The sequence below is a fragment of the Solanum verrucosum genome, unplaced genomic scaffold (assembly GCF_900185275.1).
Source record: "Solanum verrucosum unplaced genomic scaffold, falcon-dt-bn FXZP01000102.1, whole genome shotgun sequence".
Classification (NCBI taxonomy): Eukaryota; Viridiplantae; Streptophyta; class Magnoliopsida; order Solanales; family Solanaceae; genus Solanum; species Solanum verrucosum.
The window spans coordinates 871,582-893,764 of NW_026019930.1; the positions used below are offsets into that span (position 1 = coordinate 871,582).

The 22,183-nt window shown below is 35.4% G+C and overlaps 2 protein-coding genes across 2 annotated transcripts; both read right to left on the reverse strand.

Moving 5' to 3' along the window:
* Window positions 1–5,225: 5,225 nt before the first annotated feature.
* Window positions 5,226–20,951, reverse strand: LOC125828121 (glutamate receptor 2.8-like). The gene is made up of 6 exons (XM_049507428.1): window positions 20,776–20,951; window positions 8,263–8,460; window positions 6,827–8,154; window positions 6,364–6,676; window positions 5,871–6,277; window positions 5,226–5,771 (listed from the first exon to the last, which is right to left on the reverse strand). The coding sequence occupies exons 1-6, from the start codon at window positions 20,861–20,863 to the stop codon at window positions 5,226–5,228; spliced, it is 2,880 nt and encodes a 959-aa protein (XP_049363385.1). The 5' UTR covers window positions 20,864–20,951.
* On the reverse strand, window positions 10,444–13,919 carry LOC125828085 (glutamate receptor 2.9-like). The gene is made up of 5 exons (XM_049507389.1): window positions 13,629–13,919; window positions 12,099–13,441; window positions 11,632–11,944; window positions 11,129–11,535; window positions 10,444–11,028 (listed from the first exon to the last, which is right to left on the reverse strand). The coding sequence occupies exons 1-5, from the start codon at window positions 13,912–13,914 to the stop codon at window positions 10,444–10,446; spliced, it is 2,934 nt and encodes a 977-aa protein (XP_049363346.1). The 5' UTR covers window positions 13,915–13,919.
* Window positions 20,952–22,183: the final 1,232 nt, after the last annotated feature.

Consider the following 22,183-nt stretch of genomic DNA (forward strand, 5'->3'; position numbering starts at 1 on the left):
TACATATAAAATTCTACAAAAAATTGTATTAGATGAAAGTGGTATGTACAATTATCAACCACTCAGCCGTTTCTTCGAAAGATTATTTTTATTTTATTCCTCTAAATAGAACATGGCTATAGGGGTGGATACCCCCACCATCTGTAGAAAGATTTCAGGTGCGAATCCACCGATATTTATCTTTTTGTTGTTTTTTTAAATTTTGAAATTCAACTTTAACTTGAATTTTGAAATTTTATGATCAAACCTATTTTTTTTGGAGATTAACTTTGGACCGTAAAGTAATTTCATGGCCAAATATTTTATGTTTGACCATATTTCTATTATATAGAAGGGAGAGTTTTCAAACTTTCAACATGGCTGTTTTTTGCCATATTTAGAAAAGTTCAAGTGCAATTTGGTCATTGCCTCTTGCAATTAATGTTTAGAATTACGGTATTTGCTATCTTTTGCTCCTTAAAACTCTTATATGACAGTGCTTTATAATTGTACATTTTCTTCTTTAGACAAAAAAAACCAGCCAACATCTCCATAATGACACATATATCCATCTTTATTTAATTTAAGTTCCCCCCCCCCCCCCCCCACCCCCAATGTTTAGAATTATGGTATTTGCTATCTTTTGCTCCTTAAAACTCTTATATGACAGTGCTTTATAATTGTACCTTTTCTTCTTTAGACAAAAAAACCAGCCAACATCTCCGTAATGACACATGTATCCATCTTTATTAATTTAAGTCCCCCCGCCCCCCAACTTTATCATCTCGGCTGACCAATACTATTGTGTATTTCTTTATTTTAATTATCACGTCTCACCTTTTTTAGTTGATTACATATTTAAAAAAGATATTAAAATAATTAACAATTTAGTATACTTAAAAATAATTATATATATATATATATAACTACATAAAAAGTACTATATATCACAATAATTAACAATTATTTGACACTTTAAATTCTATCAATACCATATAAATTAGGATAAAAAGAGTAACATATAATATTTAAATATATTTTAAAATAATATAAGTAATACTATAATTACTATAATTAACAGCTTAATTATTTAAAAGTTATATAAAAAGTTTGATTGACTCTCTAAATTCTATCGGTACCACATAAAATGGATTAGATGATAAACATATATTGTTTGAAATTGACGAATACAATAATTAACAAAAAAAATCGCTCGACTCCAAAAAATCTATCAATTAATGCCACATAAATTGGGACATGGGAAGTAACATATATTATTTAAAAATTAAGTTAAAAATGTACTATAAAATACAATAATTAACAACTTAATATATTGAAGAGACATATAAAAAATGGTTAATTTTTGAAATCCTACATGTGCCACATAAATATCGGAACAAAGAGAATAATAAATATTTTTTTCAAAATTATGTAAATTACTATAAATCACAATAACTAACAATTTAAAATATTTTAAAAATCATATAAAAATTTCAATAGCTTCTCCAATTTCATAATATTACATAAATTAAAAAAATAAAATAATATAAAAAATAAACATAAAAATAAAATATATATATATATATATTGTATCCCGTGCTGGCACGGGGTCCTGTATCTAGTATATATATATAGATTAGAATTTTTTTTAATTTTTTTTGAGTAATTTGAATTGTAAAAAGTGAAATATTTATATAATTTTTTTAAACTTACAAATTCCAAAATTAAGTTAAATTTAGGACTAAACATGTTTTTCAAAGTTAACTAAGAAAAAAGGGAAATATTTTTAGAGAAATCATAATTTTCTACGGTATAGAAGTAAAATTTGCCTATTTCCTTGTATTGATAGGGTATCGTGCGCAGGTACTCATCTCATCCGTGGCAACAAAACGCAGCCGAGAGAAAGCAATCCAGAAAGAGAAAGCAAAAAGCAGCAGAAAAATGGCATCTAACGCAGCTGCACCGTTTTGGAGGTCGGCAGGCATGACTTACATAACATACTCAAACCTATGCGCGAACCTGGTCAGAAACTGCCTTAAAGAGCCTTACAAGTCCGAAGCTTTGAGCCGTGAGAAGGTCCATTACACCATCTCCAAATGGGCTGATGGCAAGCCTCAGAAACCGAGTAAGCGATCTCTCTGTTTCCTTTATCCCCCTTTCGATCAGGAAACTCAAAGTTCAGATCTTTGGTTTCCCCTTATTTTGTGTATCAATTCATGTTAATGTTTCAGTAATTGCTTTTATTACTATTCTTCGGATGCTGTTATTAGTGATGGGAATTTCGTTGCAGGGAGTCGTAAATGAATTGAACTTGCAAATATGTTGTGCTCGGTTTTTCTTTTGAGTGGTTAATAGGTGGCATTAATAAATCTAGGGTTTTATGTTCATATGAGATTCTTCTTCATATAATTAACTTTGTTTGGTTTCTGCGGGAGTTGTTCTCTAAATAGTTCTATTAATCAATAAAAGATTTTTCTCAATCTCCTAGACATGAAAATGTTCTAAATGAACTCTACTCCTGACTAAATAGATAACCAATGAGTTGAAATGAAAGCGATCTTATTAGTTTATCTACCTCTTTTAGGTGGACTGTGGAAGCTTAATTCTTTCTGTCTTGCATGTCGATATCCACTAAAGCATGGCATGATTGATAATTAACTTGGGGAGATTTTGTGGTGCTGAGAATCATTTAGAATTTTCAGATGATCTCTGTGCTGTTTGCCCGACTAAATTGCTCATTTGAACTCATTCACTGCCAACAAATATTCCGTGATGTTCTTGCTAGTGTTGATCATTTGTTTAATACTGTCTACTGGCTTGTGTACTATTCCTGTGCTCTTTCTTGCTTATTCTCCTCTTCTAAAAAGATAATATATACCCTTTGGGGTGGCCCGGTGGTTTGGGCTTGAGACTTTCATGCTGGAGGCCTCAAGTTCAAAACCCCTTACCAGCTAAAGCACGGGCTTTCCTAGTGCGGGTTATCTCTCCTGTGTGGTTTGCAAGGTATTGCATAGGAGCGGGGGTTTTACCTTGTGCGCATCCAAAGGGTGGGTTTCCCTTGTCATTAAAAAAAGAAGATAATATGTACTCACTTCTAATCGCTGCCTGATATCAGTTCATACATTTCATCATATCTATACATTTGTATTCTTATCATTTTATGTTGAAATGTTTCATAACATAATTTGTTTCTTCTCATTTTCCTATTTTTCATAATACAAGGTCTAACGGGAATTTGAATGGAAGTTGGACTCATTAAGAGAAATAGAAAGAAGTGGAGGATCATTATGATGACACCCTGGGCCACTGCTGATTGATATTAATGTACATGATTGATGTACATAGATGCTTATGTTTGTGTTTATACATGCTCTTTAATTGGAATAGCTCTCACAAATGTTAAAAGTCATAAACAAATGAATAGTGGTAAATAGGAATTTAGCTTTTTTGTGTCTCCTTTGTATCTTTAAGAAATGTCATGTTTGCCTTATCATGTGATGTATGCACTTTTGAAAACATTAGTTCCATATATCTACATACCTTTTTTTATGTTTTAGATGAGCGGATGGGGGCATGGAGGATGTTTTTTTCTCTGTTGTCTTATCACCATTGCAGGCTGTGCTTTTTGTTTACTGATAAACATTTCTGCTGGTTTTTGAACAGCTACCTGCTCAGATTCTCCCGAAGAATGAGAACAAGGTTGGATCTCAGGCTTTATTTCTTCTCTCAACTGAATTTTGTACTGTGCTGGAATTTTGTATGGTGCACGTCTGGTGGAACTTGCATAAAACATTGATATGCTAATAATATAACCGATAGACCTTGATTTATACTTGTTGGATGGAGTTGTGATAATTTTTATTTTTAGAACCTGCTTCTGTTGTCAAGTGACTTATTTTCAGTTTTTAAAGGAAACTCAGCTATCATAATGTATCAATCCCATTGTTCACCTGGTTAATTTTATCATTGAGTGTTTGAAGACCGTCTTGGAACATAACACACAAAATAACCACCTTGGTCATCTAAGCTAACTTGTGAGTTGCTTCCTATGTTCCAAGTTAATATAAAAGGGGTAAGAAGGAACCAGAGGGTTGAGTAGAATTGTTTTATGCTTTATCTTGTTTGAGTTTGAACTAAAAACCTAAAACAATGAACAAATTACCAATACAACTTGCATCCCAGAATGTTTTTTCGAAACCAAATCTTCTAACTTTAATGCTAGCGCCACCTTAAAATTCATGGCTTGAAGTTTGAACTCTTTTCTTTGTTCACTACTCCAATACAATGCTTTGGAAATAAGTTTGAGGTTTGATGGAAAATGTTAATGCACGGACCTGAGGGCTTTGACGTCTAGTTGAAAGTAGTGTTATCAAAATAAAAATACACAAAAAAGTTCTAAGGTCCATTGGGGTTTTAAGCCAAATCACATATAAAACATGGGCTTGAATGAAAGGAGCAAATAGAGAAACAATACAAATATATATGTTTAGTTCAAGACTAATAATTATAAGCATGAATAACACTTATATGGAAAAAAATTGAAATGAATTACGATAAAGTGAAATATCAATCGTTTGGTGTCGTCTCTTCCGGAGATGCTCATTGGTGAGGAAAAATATGTCTTAGAACCTTGATGACGACACTAAAGAGCACATGGCTCGTTTGGTACGAGGGATAAAGGATAACTAGTCTCGTGATTAATTCTAGGCTGAATTTATCCCATCTTTGTTTGGGATAAAATTGCAAGATAACTTATCTTGGGATTGTAGTGTTATTTTTATCCTACATTGAGGGTGAGATTACAATCTTGGGATAACTTATTAACCAACCAAACGAGCCCAAAGTGAGGCAAAACACTTGACATGTTTTGTGGTTCGTTTCAGGGCTTAAACACGCCTTTGACAACACTAGTGGAAAGGTAATTTGTAATATATATTACATTTTATTTAATAAGAGGTAATTTTTTAATGATGTATGGTAAAATTGTCAATCAACTATTGAAGAGTAATTTCGTAAATCAACTTTCAACTATGGGGCTTTCCACTTTTAGAATAAGTAAGATGATGTAGTAGATGATTTATAGCCACCAAATGGTCAATGAATGTTTTAGATCAAAATGTTGCCACATAAATTGGTACACAGGGAATGCAGTAATACAATAGGTGACAACCATCCAAGGTTAAATCCATCAGATCTAGTTCTGAAGCTGCCTCTTGACGCAAAAATCAAGGCCAAGAGTTACAAAATTAAAATGTCTCTGTAATGGTTTCATTAGCTGAAGTTGCAGGTTCTGTTATAGAGAACCCTTCATCTGCAGGGGATGCTCCTAGGCCATCGGAGATTCTGATTTCTAGGCTTTGCAAAGGGAGATCGGGCAATATTTCAGGGGAAGCTTCACTTGCTGTGAACAGTATTGTAGACGTTTGGCTTTCTTCATTGGCTTCTGGCTTTTCTGACTTAGAATTAGAGTTGTCTTTTTCTTCATCAAAGACTTTTGCTATTGCGGCAAGCCTTTTCTGTATTGAATCATCAGTGGCTAAGATTTCTCTATTCTGATAAAGGAAAATGAAGAAGAATATGAGAAGCGCGGAACCTGCTGATACACCAGCTATGAGAAAAAGGCCCTTAAAACTATCTAGTGTGAGACTATCAGATGTCCCATTGTTCTGTGGACAAGCTGTGTCATTTCTAGTGTATTTCTGTATACCGTTTTTCATAAACTCTCCTCCCTCATTCACCTTCAAGACTGCGCTAGAGACGTCAGGTACTAAATGCGAGTCTTTCAGAAATGCCTACAAGAAATTGTGGAGAAAAAGTGCATTAGATTGGGTGAAGTAATATAACTTCAGTTATGAAACCTTTCCAGTTAAAAGATTCAGAGAGAATCTTACTAGTCCAAAGTCATTAGTCGTGTAATTTTGACCAACCATAATATACTTCCTGCAGTATTTGTTGAGGAAGAGTGTGAGATAAGGTAGTTCATCAATAATTGCAGCAACACCTCCATTTTTACTTCCTCTTGAGAGCGCATCATTGTACTCTTCCAATGTGCTATAACTTCTTAACTTGGAGCTGTCAAATTGCATGCGCAGCAAGAAGTTAACAACAAAGGAACCTTCTTGATACCCAACATATTCTCCATTCTTGATGAGATCATTAAGGTTTGTTATAGTAGGTGGAAGCTGTTGCACTGTTAACATAGATGTTAAGCTGGCTGTATAACTTGATGTCAGCACCATAACCACAAAAACCCATACAATCAACACAAATCTTGTTAAGTTACTTGTTACCCTCTCTCCTGCAACAACCAGCCATACATATGATATGTTGAGAAACAATGAGAAATCTTAAAGCTTCCTTTGAGTTAGACTGTTAGAGACTTACTATGAGCAAAAACGAGAGTTGAGAAAGAAAACCAGAATATCATCCCAACTTGCTTGTGTTTGGGTCCTCGAAACTCTTTGTTTACACGATGTTCGAGTACCCAAACCACAAAACCAATGAAGACGAAGAAAGCTCCAGTTGTTATCCAGAGCTCGCTCTTTAGAGGTTTCAAGAAAATCCAAATATTCTTTCTATCAGCATCCTTAACTGGCACAACTGTGGCAATACCCGACTCTGAAAAAGGTAATGCAAAGTCCACATAATCAGATTGTCTCGCTAAAATGGCCAAATCACCTACGACTGCATCATATTCCTGGTTCAAGGCAAACAATGATTATTGCACTATTAATGGTTGGTCTTCCTCAGTCAGAGCAAAAGTAGAAAGTAGAGAAGAAAGTCCCCAGAAAGGAGCATGTAAGGTATTTGACCAAAGAGGTCATTTTACACAAGGATTTGGTATTACCGTGTAATAAAGATGATCATAGTCTGGGGAAGTGGGGCTATCTGGTATCAGAATTGGAATAAACTCGTAAGGGACAGAATATGGTAAATATTGGATGACTTCGTTGAAGAAATCTACACATAAACCAGCTGCAACTTGTGCTTGTATTTTTGAATCTCTTTTTATTATAAAGAATTCGTTCGTCTGTCCACTGACAGTAACTCCAACCCTTAGCTTCTTCCCACTTGTAACTACTTTCCATCCTCTCGGAACTGTAATAGATTCACCGGGCCAAATGATGACCCCTAGTTGCTTATTATTAGTTTTAGCTGTTTCACCATTCATCTTCAGTTTGTACGAAATGCCATCCTTCTCTGTCCAAAATCCAACGGTTCTCTGTCCTGTCCCAATAAAATTCACAATCTGATATGGGGAAGGATGCAATTCTCCATTAGCGAAGCAGAAATCACCACTTAGACCTGTTTTTAGTGTTGTGTTTTGCATAGAGTGAATGAGCAGAGACCCCAATTCTGAAGTTCCAAGTGTGTCCAAGTCCGTTAAGTTCTTTCTAGTGTCCGCTTTCTTGAATTTTGGAATGGCAGTGCCACCAACCTTTTCTACTGCTTTTGTTAATGCTGTGATTCCATCATATGCCCATAGCCCAAAAACATTGAGTTCAACTGGGTCCATGTCTGGATACTCTTGACAGAATCTCTTTCTCCATCTCTTGGTGAACATGTCAAGGTCATTTGATCTTGGAACATAAGGTTTTATACCTAGAACACCTTGCATTGATGACTCAATGACTGAATGATCTACTGAGTCCAGAAAACTCGTTAGCACATCTGTGATGATCCATGCATATCCACTGCTCATCATCCCAGCTTCTTTGGCCTTGAGGAAAAGGCGTGAGGCAAGATATGGTTGTAAGTGCACAATGAACACTGTGGTTTGCTTTGTATTCAAATTGTGTAACTCCTTGAGGATTTGATCATCACTGGCTGAAGGAGAAATAGCACTTTTATAGGGGACTAAAGCGTTGATTTCCAGTAAGGCATCAGTCAGATGTGGAACTATCCCAGTTCCAATGGAGCTATCCTCGTGGATGATTACAACCTTTGTCCAATTATAGTTTTTAACAATTGCTGCAATGGCTTTAGTCTGGCTGGAAGAAGGAAGTGCTCCTCTGATGAAGAAGGGATTTTCCTTGACAGAAAGTGAAGGACTTGTTGCTGGAGATATGATAGGAACTTTTGCTCTGTTCCCCAAGTCAATCACAAAATCAGTTTGTGTAGACATTTGTGGCCCAAAGATAGCTTGTACTTGGACATCTTTTATCAAGTATATGGCTGCGTATACACAATCAGACTATAAGAAATCGTTCCAAAGTGAAAAACAGACGAAAAGAGAGAATGATATGCTAGTTTAACAGAAGTAAATCATGGATCAGAATATACCAGCGGATGCTGCTTCAACATCATCTTTCTCGGAATCCCTCAAGTGGGGTACTATCCTAGTGGCAGTACGACTAGCGGCAGCATGGTAATCTTCAATTGCTAGTAAAATACATGTGTGCATTACTTTTGCCACATCTGTTTCCATATCAAGAATTATACCCACATCCACCTTTACAGCACTAGAGTTATTATCTTCACCTCTCATTGGCATTATGTAGTGACAAAAGCTAATGATAGACACAAGTTGAATGAATAGAACTAGGAAATGGCATCTTGGATTTCTCATTTGAAAAACTCTGGTAGAAAGTAGTCTGAGAGTTAGGCAAGGAGTTGTGCTTGTGCAAGTAACGATATTCTGTACAGAACCAGTGAATTTGCTATACTTCAATCAGTAAAGACCTTGACTTGTATGGGTCCAAACCATTATTAATGTGGACAGAATGAGCAAAGTTGAAGTTTTCAACTAAGAGAATAGTTGAAGTCTATGCTTCTTTTCTCCGGCTGCTAAACTTTTGAACGTGTCTTTATTATATACACCATGATTAGTGCTGGCAAAATGAGCCCATATTTTGGTAATTCACCCAATCCGCCTATATTTTAATGGATTGGGTGAGTGACTTTTTACATGGGTAAAATATGGGTTGATACCCATATTCAACCCATAACAATATGGGTAAAATATGGATTAGCCAAATGAGTTAAGCTTCTAATTTTTATTCACTCAAAATTCATGATATCACTAAAAATATTGTAACTTCTCTTCCTTTTTATGTTCTATAGAACTAATTATTTTTCTTGTAATTGAAAAGGTAAAGTCTTTGGCCCTCCAAAAATATATATTTTAAATGTACATTTCTTTTGTTAATTATAATTATATTTTTTTATTTGTTTAATTTTATATTGGATAATAAATAATAGTGTAAAATAAGCAAATCATGTATTGGTGTTCACATTGCTTGAAGTGCATTAAACATGTTTTAGTCCTAAAATACAAATATTCATTTACTTTGAAATTAAAAATAATTTTTCCCTTGTTATTACATAAATTTATTTTATATTGAAAAGTTATAGGATTTTTTTTTTTTGACTTTTATGTTACAGTAAAACTAAATGAAGTATTTTCAACATTTTTCATATAAAAAAAGACTAAAGTATTTTCTCCAAGTTGAATTCTTAAGTAGAGTACTATTTACTCATGAAAATATGGGTAAACTAGTATTTTACCCAGCTCATTTGTTACCCAATCCATTTTTACCTATATCAATTATGAACGGGTTGAATTATTACTCATTTTAGGTTTATCCATTTTCAACCTGCCCAAATTTGACCCAACCCGTTCATTTGCCACCACTAACCATGATTGATTAAAAACTTGTGGCTAAATATTAACCAAGTAGTACAAGCTATTGTCTCTCAGCTTATCTTCTAATTGAGATTTTAAGGCCATTACGTTCAAAGACCGATCCTCGATCCTGAATTTAAGTTCTATGGTTTTGATATTTGAGACATATCATTGAACCCATTACGTATTTAAAATTATGGGTTCATAATTACTATTTATTTCAATTTTAGAGATTTCTTACACATAAATTTGTGCACCGCATAAAAAATACTGGATTCAGATGAACTCAATACAAAAGAGCTATATCCGTCTCAGACTATGTAGCACATATAACGTGGCTTTTATCTTACACGTTCTCAGTATATTGTTTGCACATCAAGCAGAGAGGTAAATACTTACTTCCATCGGATTATACACCAAATAATTCAAGTTATCTTTGATTAAGTGATTTAACGAAGTAATAATGTATACACTGCATGGATATTAGATAAAATGTTGAAATGAACATATACATTAACTGGTTTGAAGGGAACGACTAAGCGGTGAGTTTCCAACAGCAGAAAAGAGGAGGATGGCGTGTAAGCAGCCTTAATCCTACCTTGTTTCATAGATCTTTGGCTCAAGTAAAACATATTAGAAATTATGAAAAGCAAATACAGTAATTTCAACACAAGGAACAAGTAGTAAATTAGAAGAATTTCAACGAATATTAAATTCTTAACTCATAATTACAGAAATGCAATGAATTCAATCTTAAGAACTTAAACTTTGAACCCGTCATATCTAAATTCTGGCAAAGAGGGACAAAGTTATAATGTCATCTGGTCTAACTAACCCTATTAGCTCATCTCTTGTATGGCCCTATGCAATCTCTCTTCAATTGTCGCGGTAACGATTTCATGAACTGGAGTTCCAGGTTCTGTTATAGAGAACCCTTCAGCAGTAGGGGATGCTCCTAGCCTGTCGGAAATTCTGATATCTAGGCTTTGCAAAGGTAGGTCAGGCAATACTTCGGGGAAAGCTTCACTTTCTGCAAACAGTGTAGTTGTTTGGCTTTCATTCCCTTCAGATGGATTTACCGGCATAGAATTAGAGTTGTCTTTCTCTTCATCAAAAACTTTTGCTATTGCAGAAAGCTTTTTCCATACTGAATCATCAGTGGCTAGGATTTCTCTGTTCTGATAAAGGAAGTTGAGGAAGAATAAGAGAAGAGCGGAACCTGCTGATACACCAGCTATAACGAAAAGGCCCTTAAAACTATCCAGCGTGAGACTATCAGATGTTATAGACATTCCATCTATCCGTGGACAATCTGTTTCATTCCCAAACCATTTCTGTATTATGTTATTCATAAACTCTCCCTCCATCACCTTCAAGACTGCTCTTGATACATCAGGTACCAACGGTGACCCTTTTGGAAATGCCTGTAAGAAGTTGCGGGAAAATAAAGATTAGATTGAGTGAAATACCGTGGATAGTATAGTTTCAATTATGGAACATTTCCAGATACAGAGAGAATCTTACGAATCCAAAGCCAGCAGTCTTGTAAGTCGGACCAACCATAATATACTTTCTGCAGTATTTGTTGAGGAAGAGTCTGAGATAAGGTAGTTCATCAACAATTGCACCTACACCTCCATTTTTACTTCCTCTTGAGAGGGCATCGTTGTACTCTTCCAATGTGCTATAACTTCTGAACTTGGTGCTGTCAAATTTCATGCTCTTCAAGACACCTCTGACAAAGGAACCTTTTTGGTACCCAAGATATTCTCCACGCTTGATGAGATCATTAAGGTCTGTTATTGTAGGTTGAATCTTTTGCGCTGTCAACATAGATGTTAAGCTGGCAGTATAACTCGATGTCAGCACCAGAACCACGAAAACCCACACGATCAGCACAAATCTTGTAAAGTTACTTGTTACTCTCTCTTCTGAAACAACCAACCACATATATATGATTTGTTGAGAAACTAGCTAGGATAAATATAAAGCTTTCATATATAATTTACTTTGAGTTAGAGGCTTACTATGAGCAAAAACGAGAGTTGAGAAGGAAAACCAGAATATCATCCCAACTTGCTCTCGTTTAGGTCCTCGAAACTCTTTGTTTACACGATGTTCGAGCACCCAAACCACAAAACCAATGAAAACGAAGAATGCTCCTGTTGTTACCCAAAGCTCGCTCTTTAGTGGTTTCACGAAAATCCAAGCATTCTTCCTGTCATCATCCTTTACTGGCACAACTGCAGAAAAACCTGACTCTGTAAAAGGTAATGTGAAATCCACATACTTGGATCGGTTCGCTGAAATGGTTATGTCACCTATCATTGCATCAAATTTCTGGTTAAAGTAAACAATGATCATTTCAGTACTTATGGTTGGTCTTCCTCTGCCAGAATAAAAGCAAAATAAGAAAATCTAAAGGGAGCATGGATGTAATGTAAGGTATTCAGCCAAAGAGGCTAATTCGAATGAGGATTAGATACTTTATTACCTCAGAAAAGAGCTTATAAGCAAGATCATCAAAGTCTGGAGAAGTGGGGCTATCCAGTATTTGAAATGGGATAAATTCGTAAGGGAGAGCATAGGGCAAGGATTCGATGACTTGTTTGAAGACATCTGCACAGAAACCAGTTACAGTTACTTCTTGTGTTTTTGAATCTATTTCCACTTTAAGGAATTGCTCCAGCCCTTCTTTGTCTGGAACTCCGACCCTTAACTTCTTTCCACTTGTGGGTATTTCCCAGCCTTTTGGAGCAATAGTAGATTCACCTGGCCAAAAAATGTCTCCTAGTTGCTTATCATTACACTTGGTTGCTGTTTTACCATTCGTTTTCAGTTTACACGAAATTCCATCCCTTTCTGTCCAGAATCCAATGCTTCTCTCTGCTTTCCCAATTATATTTACAATCTGATATGGGGAAGGCTGCAATTCTCCATCAACAATGCGGAAATCACCACTTAGACCTGTTTTTAGCGCTGTGTTTTGCATAGAGTGGAGGAGCAAAGATCCCAATTCTGAGGTTCCAAGTGCATCTAAGTCCGTTAAGTACTCTCTATTATCTGCTTTTTTGAATTTTGGGATGGCAGTGCCACCCACTTTCTCTACTGCTTTTGCTAATGAGGTGATGCCATCATATGCCCATAGCCCAAAAACATTGAGTTCTACTATGTCCATGTCTGGATACTCTTGACGAAATCTCCCTCTCCACCTCTTGGTGTAATTGATAAGCTCATTTGTTCGTGGAACATATGGCTTTACACCAAGAACACCTTGCATTGATGACTCAATCACTGAAGGATCTACCGAGTCAAGAAGACTCGTTAGCACATCTGTGATGATCCATGCATATCCATCGCTCATCATCCCGGCTTTGTTTGCCTTGAGGAAAAAGCGTTTGGCAAGTAATGGTCTCAAGTGCACAATGAAGACCCTGGTCTGCATTGTTTTCAACTTGTATAGCTCACTGAGGATTTGGTCATCATTTGCTGACGGAGAAATAACACTTCTATAGGAGACTAAAGTGCTGATTTCCAGTAAGGCATCAGTCAAATTTGGAACTATCCCTGACCCATAGGGGCTATCCTCATAGATTACCACAACCTCCCTCCAATCAAAGTTTTTAACAAGTGCTGCAATAGCCTTAGTCTGACTGGAAGAAGGAAGTGCTGCTCTGATGAAGAAGGGATTTTCCTTGACTGTAAGTAAAGGACTTGTTGCTGGAGAAATGATAGGGACTTTTACTCTGTTCCCTAAGTCAATCACAAAATCAGTTTGTGTAGACATTTGTGGCCCAAAGATAGCTTGTACTTGGACATCCTTTAGCAAGTATATGGCTGCACATACACAATCAGACTGTAAGAAATTGATAGGGCATGAATAACTAACTACCAGAGTATGTCTGATAGCTTGTTTGTTCAAGCTTCTGGGAAGCCAAAAGTACTTATTTTAGTGACTCGTGAAGCAAAGAAAGTAAGATATGCATGCTAGGTTAAGAGAAGTATATCAAGGAGCTGAATTTACCAGCGGATGCTGCTTCAACATCATCTTTCTTGGAATCCCTCAAGTGAGGGATTATCCTAATGGCACTGCGACTAGCGGTGGCATGGTAATCATCAAGTGCTAGTAAGATAGATATGTGCATTACTTTTCCCACATCTGTTTCCAGATCAAGAATTATGCCCACATCTACTTTTGCAACACTATTTTTATTATCTTCACCTTTTATTGGCATCATATGGTGGTAAAAGCTAATGATGGACACAAATTGAATCAAAACAATTAGGAAGTGGCATTTTGAACTTCTCATTTTGAGAGTTGTGCTTGTGCAAGTAACCAACTTACAAAGATATTCTCTAAAGTTTTTCAGAATCAGTGAATTTATAGATTTCAGAATCAGTAAAGAGCTTGACTAATATGAGTTCATACTCCATACCATAATTGGGGGCAAAAGTCCATCCCGTCTTCCATTATGCTTTTAGTATTCGCGGTCAAGAAGTAAACGATAAATACTGCATCGATATTGATTCATTTGCATTAGGAAGTTGCTTAGTAAGTTGCCAATATGATGTTGAAAAGAAAATATATGAGGCTTAAGTCGACACCTTATTGTTGTCCACGTAATTTATATTGACATTTCAAGAGACCCATTTTTCTGTTAGACAATATTAACAAATATGATCTATTAAATACATCATGCAACATGGTGTAGAAAGTGATAGGCACTAGTCACCCCGGCCCAAATAAGCCGCGTGATTCTAATGAATCCCATTAGGGTTTAAAGTGGGCTTCAAACACCGAATGTGAAATAAAAAAAAGGTTATATGCACTAGCCACGACTTAAAAAGTGGATAGATATTGCTACATCTTCCTTTTTTTTTAAATTGCAAGCAGGAGCCAAATTTTTTACAAAGGTGTCCAAAAATAGTACAACAAAACCTCTTTTCAAAAAATGGAAAACATTTGTTGCTAGTGGGATTCAAACACACCAGACTGCCTCATTACAAGCGTCTAAACCACTCGACTACAATAGCTTGTTGTGTTAAGGGTGTCCAAAATATGTTATTTAATCATTTTACTTGTATATACAATATATTTTTTCGATGAGGAGTGTCCAATTGGACACCCTGACAACAATGTAGCTACGCCACAGACTGCAAGACACTAATACTTATATAAAACAATATATAAATTTTCTCATAACTTATGTATATATTAGTTATGCAAAAATCTGCATAAGTCAATCCAACATTGTATTCATTTTATACATGAATAACTTATTTTCTATCTACATGTCAAACATCATATAAGTTATACAAAAATTTATACATGAATAATTTATTTTTTTATCGAGAACATCCTAAGTGCATAAGGCAATATGATGTTTATCTTTGTTTTCTCTTTTAGGCAAATGATGGAGCCTCATTAAGTGAGTATATGATTCATTTATAAGATTTCACGTAAATTCATGTTTGCATATAGGAGTTTCCTATATCTATCATGAGAACTTTATATATTTAAATACACTTTTATATAATTTTACGCATATGTAAACTAAATTTGAAATTAAAACAATGTAATATTTATATTCAACTCAATAATAATGTATTTAGAATCTATCTTCCAAAGCTATAATAAAAATGAAATTTGTAATTTTGAAAATAAAATAAATTATTTATTAATATAATTTTTGTGATACAACACTTTCCATGAAATATAATGTTGGACCAAAACAACGCTGCTAGTCTGTTACCGTAGTATTGGTTTACGCTGTCCAAAATAAAAATCTTACTAACTGCATGCATGTGAAGAAATATTCAATAAATATATTGGATTCCCACTCGTTCCCATCTTTTTCCATAACACTTCCAGTCCCACTTGATGAGGTGAAGCTAAAAGTCTGAATACGGATTTGATCGAATAATTATTAATTAAACGATAATACTTTATCTAATTTATATCACGTGAATTATTGAAATTTTTCAATACACCCCATGAAATATAATTCTTGCCCCGCAATATTTAGAGCAATAAAAATTTAAGTTTCATAAGATTAGTCATATATTAAAAAGAAGAAAAGTATTTACCTTAGTCATCGAAATAATGCCTATTTGGTCTAATAATAGATATTACTAGAAAAAACCAGTAAAAAAAATTCTAAAAGAAAAAAAAGAGGGTAATACTTCCTCCGTTCTGTTTTACTTGTCAAATTTGACTTGACATACCTATTAAAAAACAAAGATTAGTATAATGAGTTTACTATTTTATCCTTATTGATAGATAGAGTCTTAAACATATTTACTCACTACATTTTCAAAACATTAACTCAATGTTAAAAAAATAATATAGGGTATAATAAGAAGAAACAATTTGTCCTTTTTTGATTTATTAAAAATGGCAAGTAAAAAAGGAAATCAAATTAGGAAGTACTCTCCATGTCTCTATTTACTTGTCCATTTTTTATTTAACACTTATTAAGAAAATTATAATTAACCTAATGAGTTTACCATCGTACCCCTATTAATTGATAGAATTTTAAAATTGATTTAATTCTACTTTTTCAAAAACATTAACTATCTAACTAAATTGTGGATATAATAAAGGTAAAGAATATTATCTTTTCTTGATTTGTCAAAAAATAACAAGTATAAAAAGACTAGTAAAAAATCAAATTTGAACAAGTAAAAAAGGAATAATGAGTATTTGATGAGTAAATAGGGACGGAGGAGTAATACACATTGTTAGGTGCGGAAAGCAGAGAATCCAGAATTAGATGCAAACAATGGAATAACAGTTGTGCTGAGGGCACAGGACAGCCACATATTTCACTACAGATAAGAGGAGATAATAATGTTTCTCTTCTGAAATACGGTACATTTTTTTTTTTCTTTCTTCCACAATTTTAAAATAACACAATTTGATCCTTTAAATGCTTATTCAAGGTGCAACAATTTTCTCTTGGTTTGTATATGTATATATATTTGGCAGTTAGAGTTTAACCTAAATGATCCTCTCTTGTTTCATGTTTTGTGGTCTACTATCTTTAATTTCCTCTTTGTAATCGACATTGTGTGTGGTTTATTTTATCTCAAAACTAAACATAATGCCTGTCATAGCTGCAGAAATGTTTGTATGGTTGTTCCTATTCCTTTGAAATCTTTCATTTGCCACCTGCAAAACCTTTAGGAAAATAGAGGCAAATTCTTCCTTATTTACTTGGGTTCAACTTGTGAACCACTAATTTCGACTTAATAATAACATAACCAGTGTAACCCCACTGGGGTGAGGTCGGGAGAGGGTGGTGTGAGAAACTGTTTCCCATATACTTTTTATAAAAAGTCAAGTATATAAAGCAAATACAATAATTTCAACACGGAACGTTAATATAAGTGGAAGACTAGTAGAATTTCAATGATTCTGACGGTTCCGTCAGCTCCAGATACTTAACTCATAATTTCAGAAGTGCAATGAATTCAATCTTATGAACTTAAATGTTGAACCCATCATATCTAAATTCTAGAGCCAGCTCTTGATACAAATAGATGAAACATAGATATGCTCTTTAACTTGCCTCAACTCACATTTATGTCCTCCAACTTTGGGGTACACAAATAGACACTTAAACTTGTAAAAAGTTGAACAAATAACACAAACGTCTTATGTGGCATCTTACATGGCAATTTGCGTCATACATGGTGGTCCTATGTGGATAATGCCATGTAGGACTCATGTGTCTACTTGTTCAACTTTATACAATTAAGTGTCTACTTGTGCATACCCAAAATTGGAGAGCATAAATGTGAAATGTGACCAAGTTAAATGCATATTTAAGTACTATGCCATACAAATATTATGGCCAAGAGAGATGGTTTTAATGTCTTCTGGTCAAACTAACTGTAAAGTTAGCTCATCTCTGTACAATCTCTTGTAGGGCTCTATTCAATCTCTCTTCAGTTTTCATGAACTGGAGTTCCAGGTTCTGTTGTAGAGAACAACACTACAGGTGCAGGGGATGCTCCTAGGCAGTCGGAAATTCTGATGTCTAGGCTTTGAAAAGGAGGGTTGGGCAATACTTCAGGGAAAGTTTCACTTGCTGCGAACAGTGTAGCCGTTTGTCTAACATTGCCTTCAAATGGATTTTCTGACTTAACATTAGAGTTGCCTTTCTCTTCACCAAAAATTTTTGCTATTGCAGAAAACTTTTTCCATATTGAATCATCAGTGACTAAGATTTCTCTATTTTGATAAAGAAAGTTGAGGAAGAATAGGAGAAGAGCAGAACCTGCTGATACACCAGCTATGAGGAAAAGTCCCTTAAAACTGTCTAGCGTGAGGCTATCAGATGTTATATCCATTATATCTTTCTGTGGACAATCTGTTTCATTCCCAAACCATTTCTGAATTATGTTATTCATATCTCCCTCCATCACCTTCAAGACTGCTCTTGATACATCTGGTACCAAAGGTGATCCTTTTGGAAATGCCCGTAAGAAGTTGTGTGATAATAAAAGACTAGATTGAGTGAACTACCGTGGATTGTATAATTTCAATTATGGAACATTTCCAGGCGCAGAGAGAATCTTACAAATCCAAAACCAGCAGTCTTGTAAGTCGGACCAACCATAGTATACTTCCTGCAGTATTTATTGAGGAAGAGTCTGAGATAAGGTAGTTCATCAACAATTGCACCTACACCTCCATTTTTACTACCCCTTGAGAGTGCATCATTATACTCTTCCAATGTGCTATAACTCCTAAATTTGGAGCTGTCAAATTGCATGCCCTTCAAGACATCTTTGACACAGGAACCTTTTTGGTACCCTACATATTCTCCATTCTTGATGAGATCATTGAGGTCTGTTACAGTAGGTTGAAGCTTTTGTGCTGTTAACATAGATGTTAAGCTGGCTGTATAGCTTGATGTCAGCACCAGAACCACGAAAACCCACACAATCAGCACAAATCTTGTCAAGTTACTTGTTACCCTCTCTCCTGCAATAACCAGCCATATATATGATTTGTTGAGAAATTCTAAAGTTCTCATCTATAATTTGCTTTGAGTTAGAGACTTACTATGAGCAAAAACGAGAGTTGAGAAGGAAAACCATAATATCATCCCAACTTGCTTGCATTTGGGTCCTCGAAACTCTTTGTTTACACGATGCTCCAGTACCCACACAACAAAACCAATGAAAACAAAGAATGCTCCAGTTGTCATCCAAAGCTCTCTCTTTAGAGGTTTCACGAAAATCCAAGCACTCTTCCTGTCATCATCCTTTACTGGCACAACTGCAGAAAAACCTAACTCTGTAAAAGGTAATGTGAAATCCACATACTTGGATCGGTTCGCTGAAATGGTCACGTCACCTATAACTGCATCATGTTTCTGGTTTAAGTAAACAATGGTTGGTTCAGTGCTTTTGCCAAAGAAAAAGCAAAATAAGAAAATCCAAAGGGAGCATGTGGGTAAGGTATTCCGCCAAAGAGGCTAATTCAAACAAGGATTAGATATTACCTCAAAAAAGAGCTTATAAGCAAGATCATCATATCCTGGAGAATTGGGGCTACGTGTTATTGGAACTGGAACAAATTCGTAAGGGACAGCATAAGGCAAAGATTGGATGACTTCTTTGAAGACATCTGCACAGAAACCAGTTGCAGTAACTGCTTGTGTTTTTAAATCTCTTTCCACTTTAATGAATTCCTGCAGCCCTCCTTTGACAGGAACTCCAACCCTTGGCTTCTTCCCGCTTGTGGGTATTTCCCAGCCTCGGAGAAATAGTAGATTCACCAGGCCAAATGATGGCTCCTAGTTGCTTTTTATTACTCTTAGCTGTTTTACCATCTATCTCCAGTTTATATGAAATTTCATCCTTCTCTGTCCAGAATCCAATGCTTTTCTGTCCTGTCCCAACTATATTCACAATTTGATATGGAGATGGATGCAATTCTCCATTGATGAGACGGAACTCACCACTTAGTGCTGTTTTTAGCACTGTGTTTTGCATAGAGTCAAGGAGCAGAGATCCCAATTCTGAGGTTCCAAGTGCATCTAGGTCTGTTAAGTTCTCTCTAGTGTCCGGTTTCTTCAATTTTGGGATAGCAGTGCTGCCCATTTCCACTACTGCTTTTGCTAATGCGGTGATGCTATCATATGCCCATAGCCCAAAAACATTGAGTTCAACTGGATCCATGTCTGGATACACTTGACGAAATCTCTTTCTCCATCTCTTGGTGAACATGTCAAGCTCATTTGATCTTGGAACATAAGATTTTACACCCAGAACACCTTGCATTGATAACTCAATTACTGAAGAATCTACCAGGTCCAGAAGACTTGTTAGCACATCTGTGATTATCCATGCATATCCATTGCTCATCATCCCGACTTCTTTGGCCTTGAAGAAAAGGCGGGAGGCAAGAGATGATTGTAAGTGCACGATGAACACCCTGGTCTGCATTGTATTCAACTTGTACAACTCCCTGAGGATTTGATCATCACTGTCTGAAGGAGAAATACCACTTCTATAGGAGACTAAAGTGCTGTTTTCCAGCAAGGCATCTGTCAAATGTGGAAGTATCCCGCTTCCATAGGGGCTATCCTCATAGATTACTACAACCTCCCTCCAATTATAGTTTTTAACAATTGCTGCAATGGCTTTAGTCTGGCTGGAAGAAGGAAGTGCTCCTCTGATTAAGAAGGGATTTTCCTTGACGGAAAGTGAAGGACTTGTTGCTGGAGAAATGATAGGGACTTTTACTCAGTTCCCTAAGTCAATAGCAAAATCAGTTTGTGTAGACATTTGTGGCCAAAAAATGGCTTGTACCTGAACATCCTTTAGCAAGTATATGGCTGAACATACACAATCAGACTATAAGAAATCGTCTGAACAGAAAACCAAAGGGAAAAAAGAAGAAAAGAGAGAAAGATATGCTAGCTTAACAGAAGTAAATCATGGAGCTGAATTAATTTACCTGCAGATGCTGCCTCAACATCATCTTTCTTGGAATCCCTCAAGTGAGGGGCTTATCCTAATAACTCTGGGACTAGCGGCGGCATGGTAATCTTCAAGAGCTAGTAAGATAGATATGTGCATTACTTTTGCCACAACTGTTTCCATATCAAGAACTATACCCACATCCACCTTTACAACACTAGTTTCATCTTCACCTCTTATTGGAATTACATAGTGGCAAAAGCTAATAATGGAGACAAGTTGAATGAAGAGAATTAGGCAGTAGTATCTTTGATTTTGCATTTGAAAAACTCTGGTAGCAAGTAGTCTGAGGGTTGGGAAAGAAGCAATTTTGCTTGTGCAAGTAATTAACCACTTTCTAGAGATGTGTCTAAAAATCTTTTAACTGTGTGGCTTTAGATATATCGTTTCAGAATCTGGGAACTTCATATACTTGGACCAGTAAATACCTTACAAAACTATAATAAGGCAATGTAGAATGAAAAGTCAAAGATAAAGTTTCGAAAGAATAATTGAGAGAGGACTTTTCATACATTCTTAACTAGTAAGTTCCCTCCTCAATTTGACCCAATAAAAATCTGACAAAATGAACGCAGTGATAAAAACTCATTTGGTTGACCTTGGAATGGTGCTTATTTTACATGGTTCCTGTTTATACTTGGTCATTAGTAACTTGCTTGGACACCAAATTATGAAACAATACCCACCATTGGATCGAGTGGCCGATCTAGGATTTTCATTCATGGGGGATTTGTAAATAAAAATGTAAAAAGTATTAACTTTCTTGGACACTCAATAATGAAACAACCACCACCATTGGCTCTAGTGGCATGCTGATTCAGGATTCACTCTGAGAGTTCCGAAAAATAAAAATGTAAAAGATAATGCAGTCCTTGAGAATTGAACCTTGGACATTAGGGTGTATTTTGAATTTCCTGAATTGCAGAACCTTTTGCATGTTATTTAGGGGATTCACAATTATATGTACATCAACATAGAAAATATATCCTATATATACATTTTAATTTTTTGTCGAGGGGGTTAGGGTGAACACTCTCCGCCTCCGGCCCTTGATTGGCTCATTGACACTGTTATTGTTAGTGCAAGAGGAAACTGCTAGGGAAGTTGCCTATGATATATGTTGAAGCAGATGGGATATAAGATTCTGATTTGATGGGTTCAATATTTAGGTTCTTACCATTGAGCCCATTACACTTTGAAATTATGGGTTCATGTTCTATTATTTATTAAAATTTTAGTGATTTGTCACATATACTTTTATGATCCGTGTCGAAAATGCAAATCTTATACTTATATTCGCCATCCGCCCTGTGTAACTGAACATATTACTGTTTGTCTTCCATGTAGCAGTGATCCTAAAACCTTTCCTTATTTATAATCTGTAACTATGTTCTTATCCTCTAGGCTAGTTCTAGCACCTGCATTATAAATTCACTACTACTAGATCTTTCTTTCTTATTTAATTTGAGATTTGCAGATTGCTTTTTCTCATCAAAAAATTGCACAAATCTCTCATGTGGTTATTCACATGTAACCCCCATTATTTCATATTCTATATAAGAATTATGTAATCAAAAAATA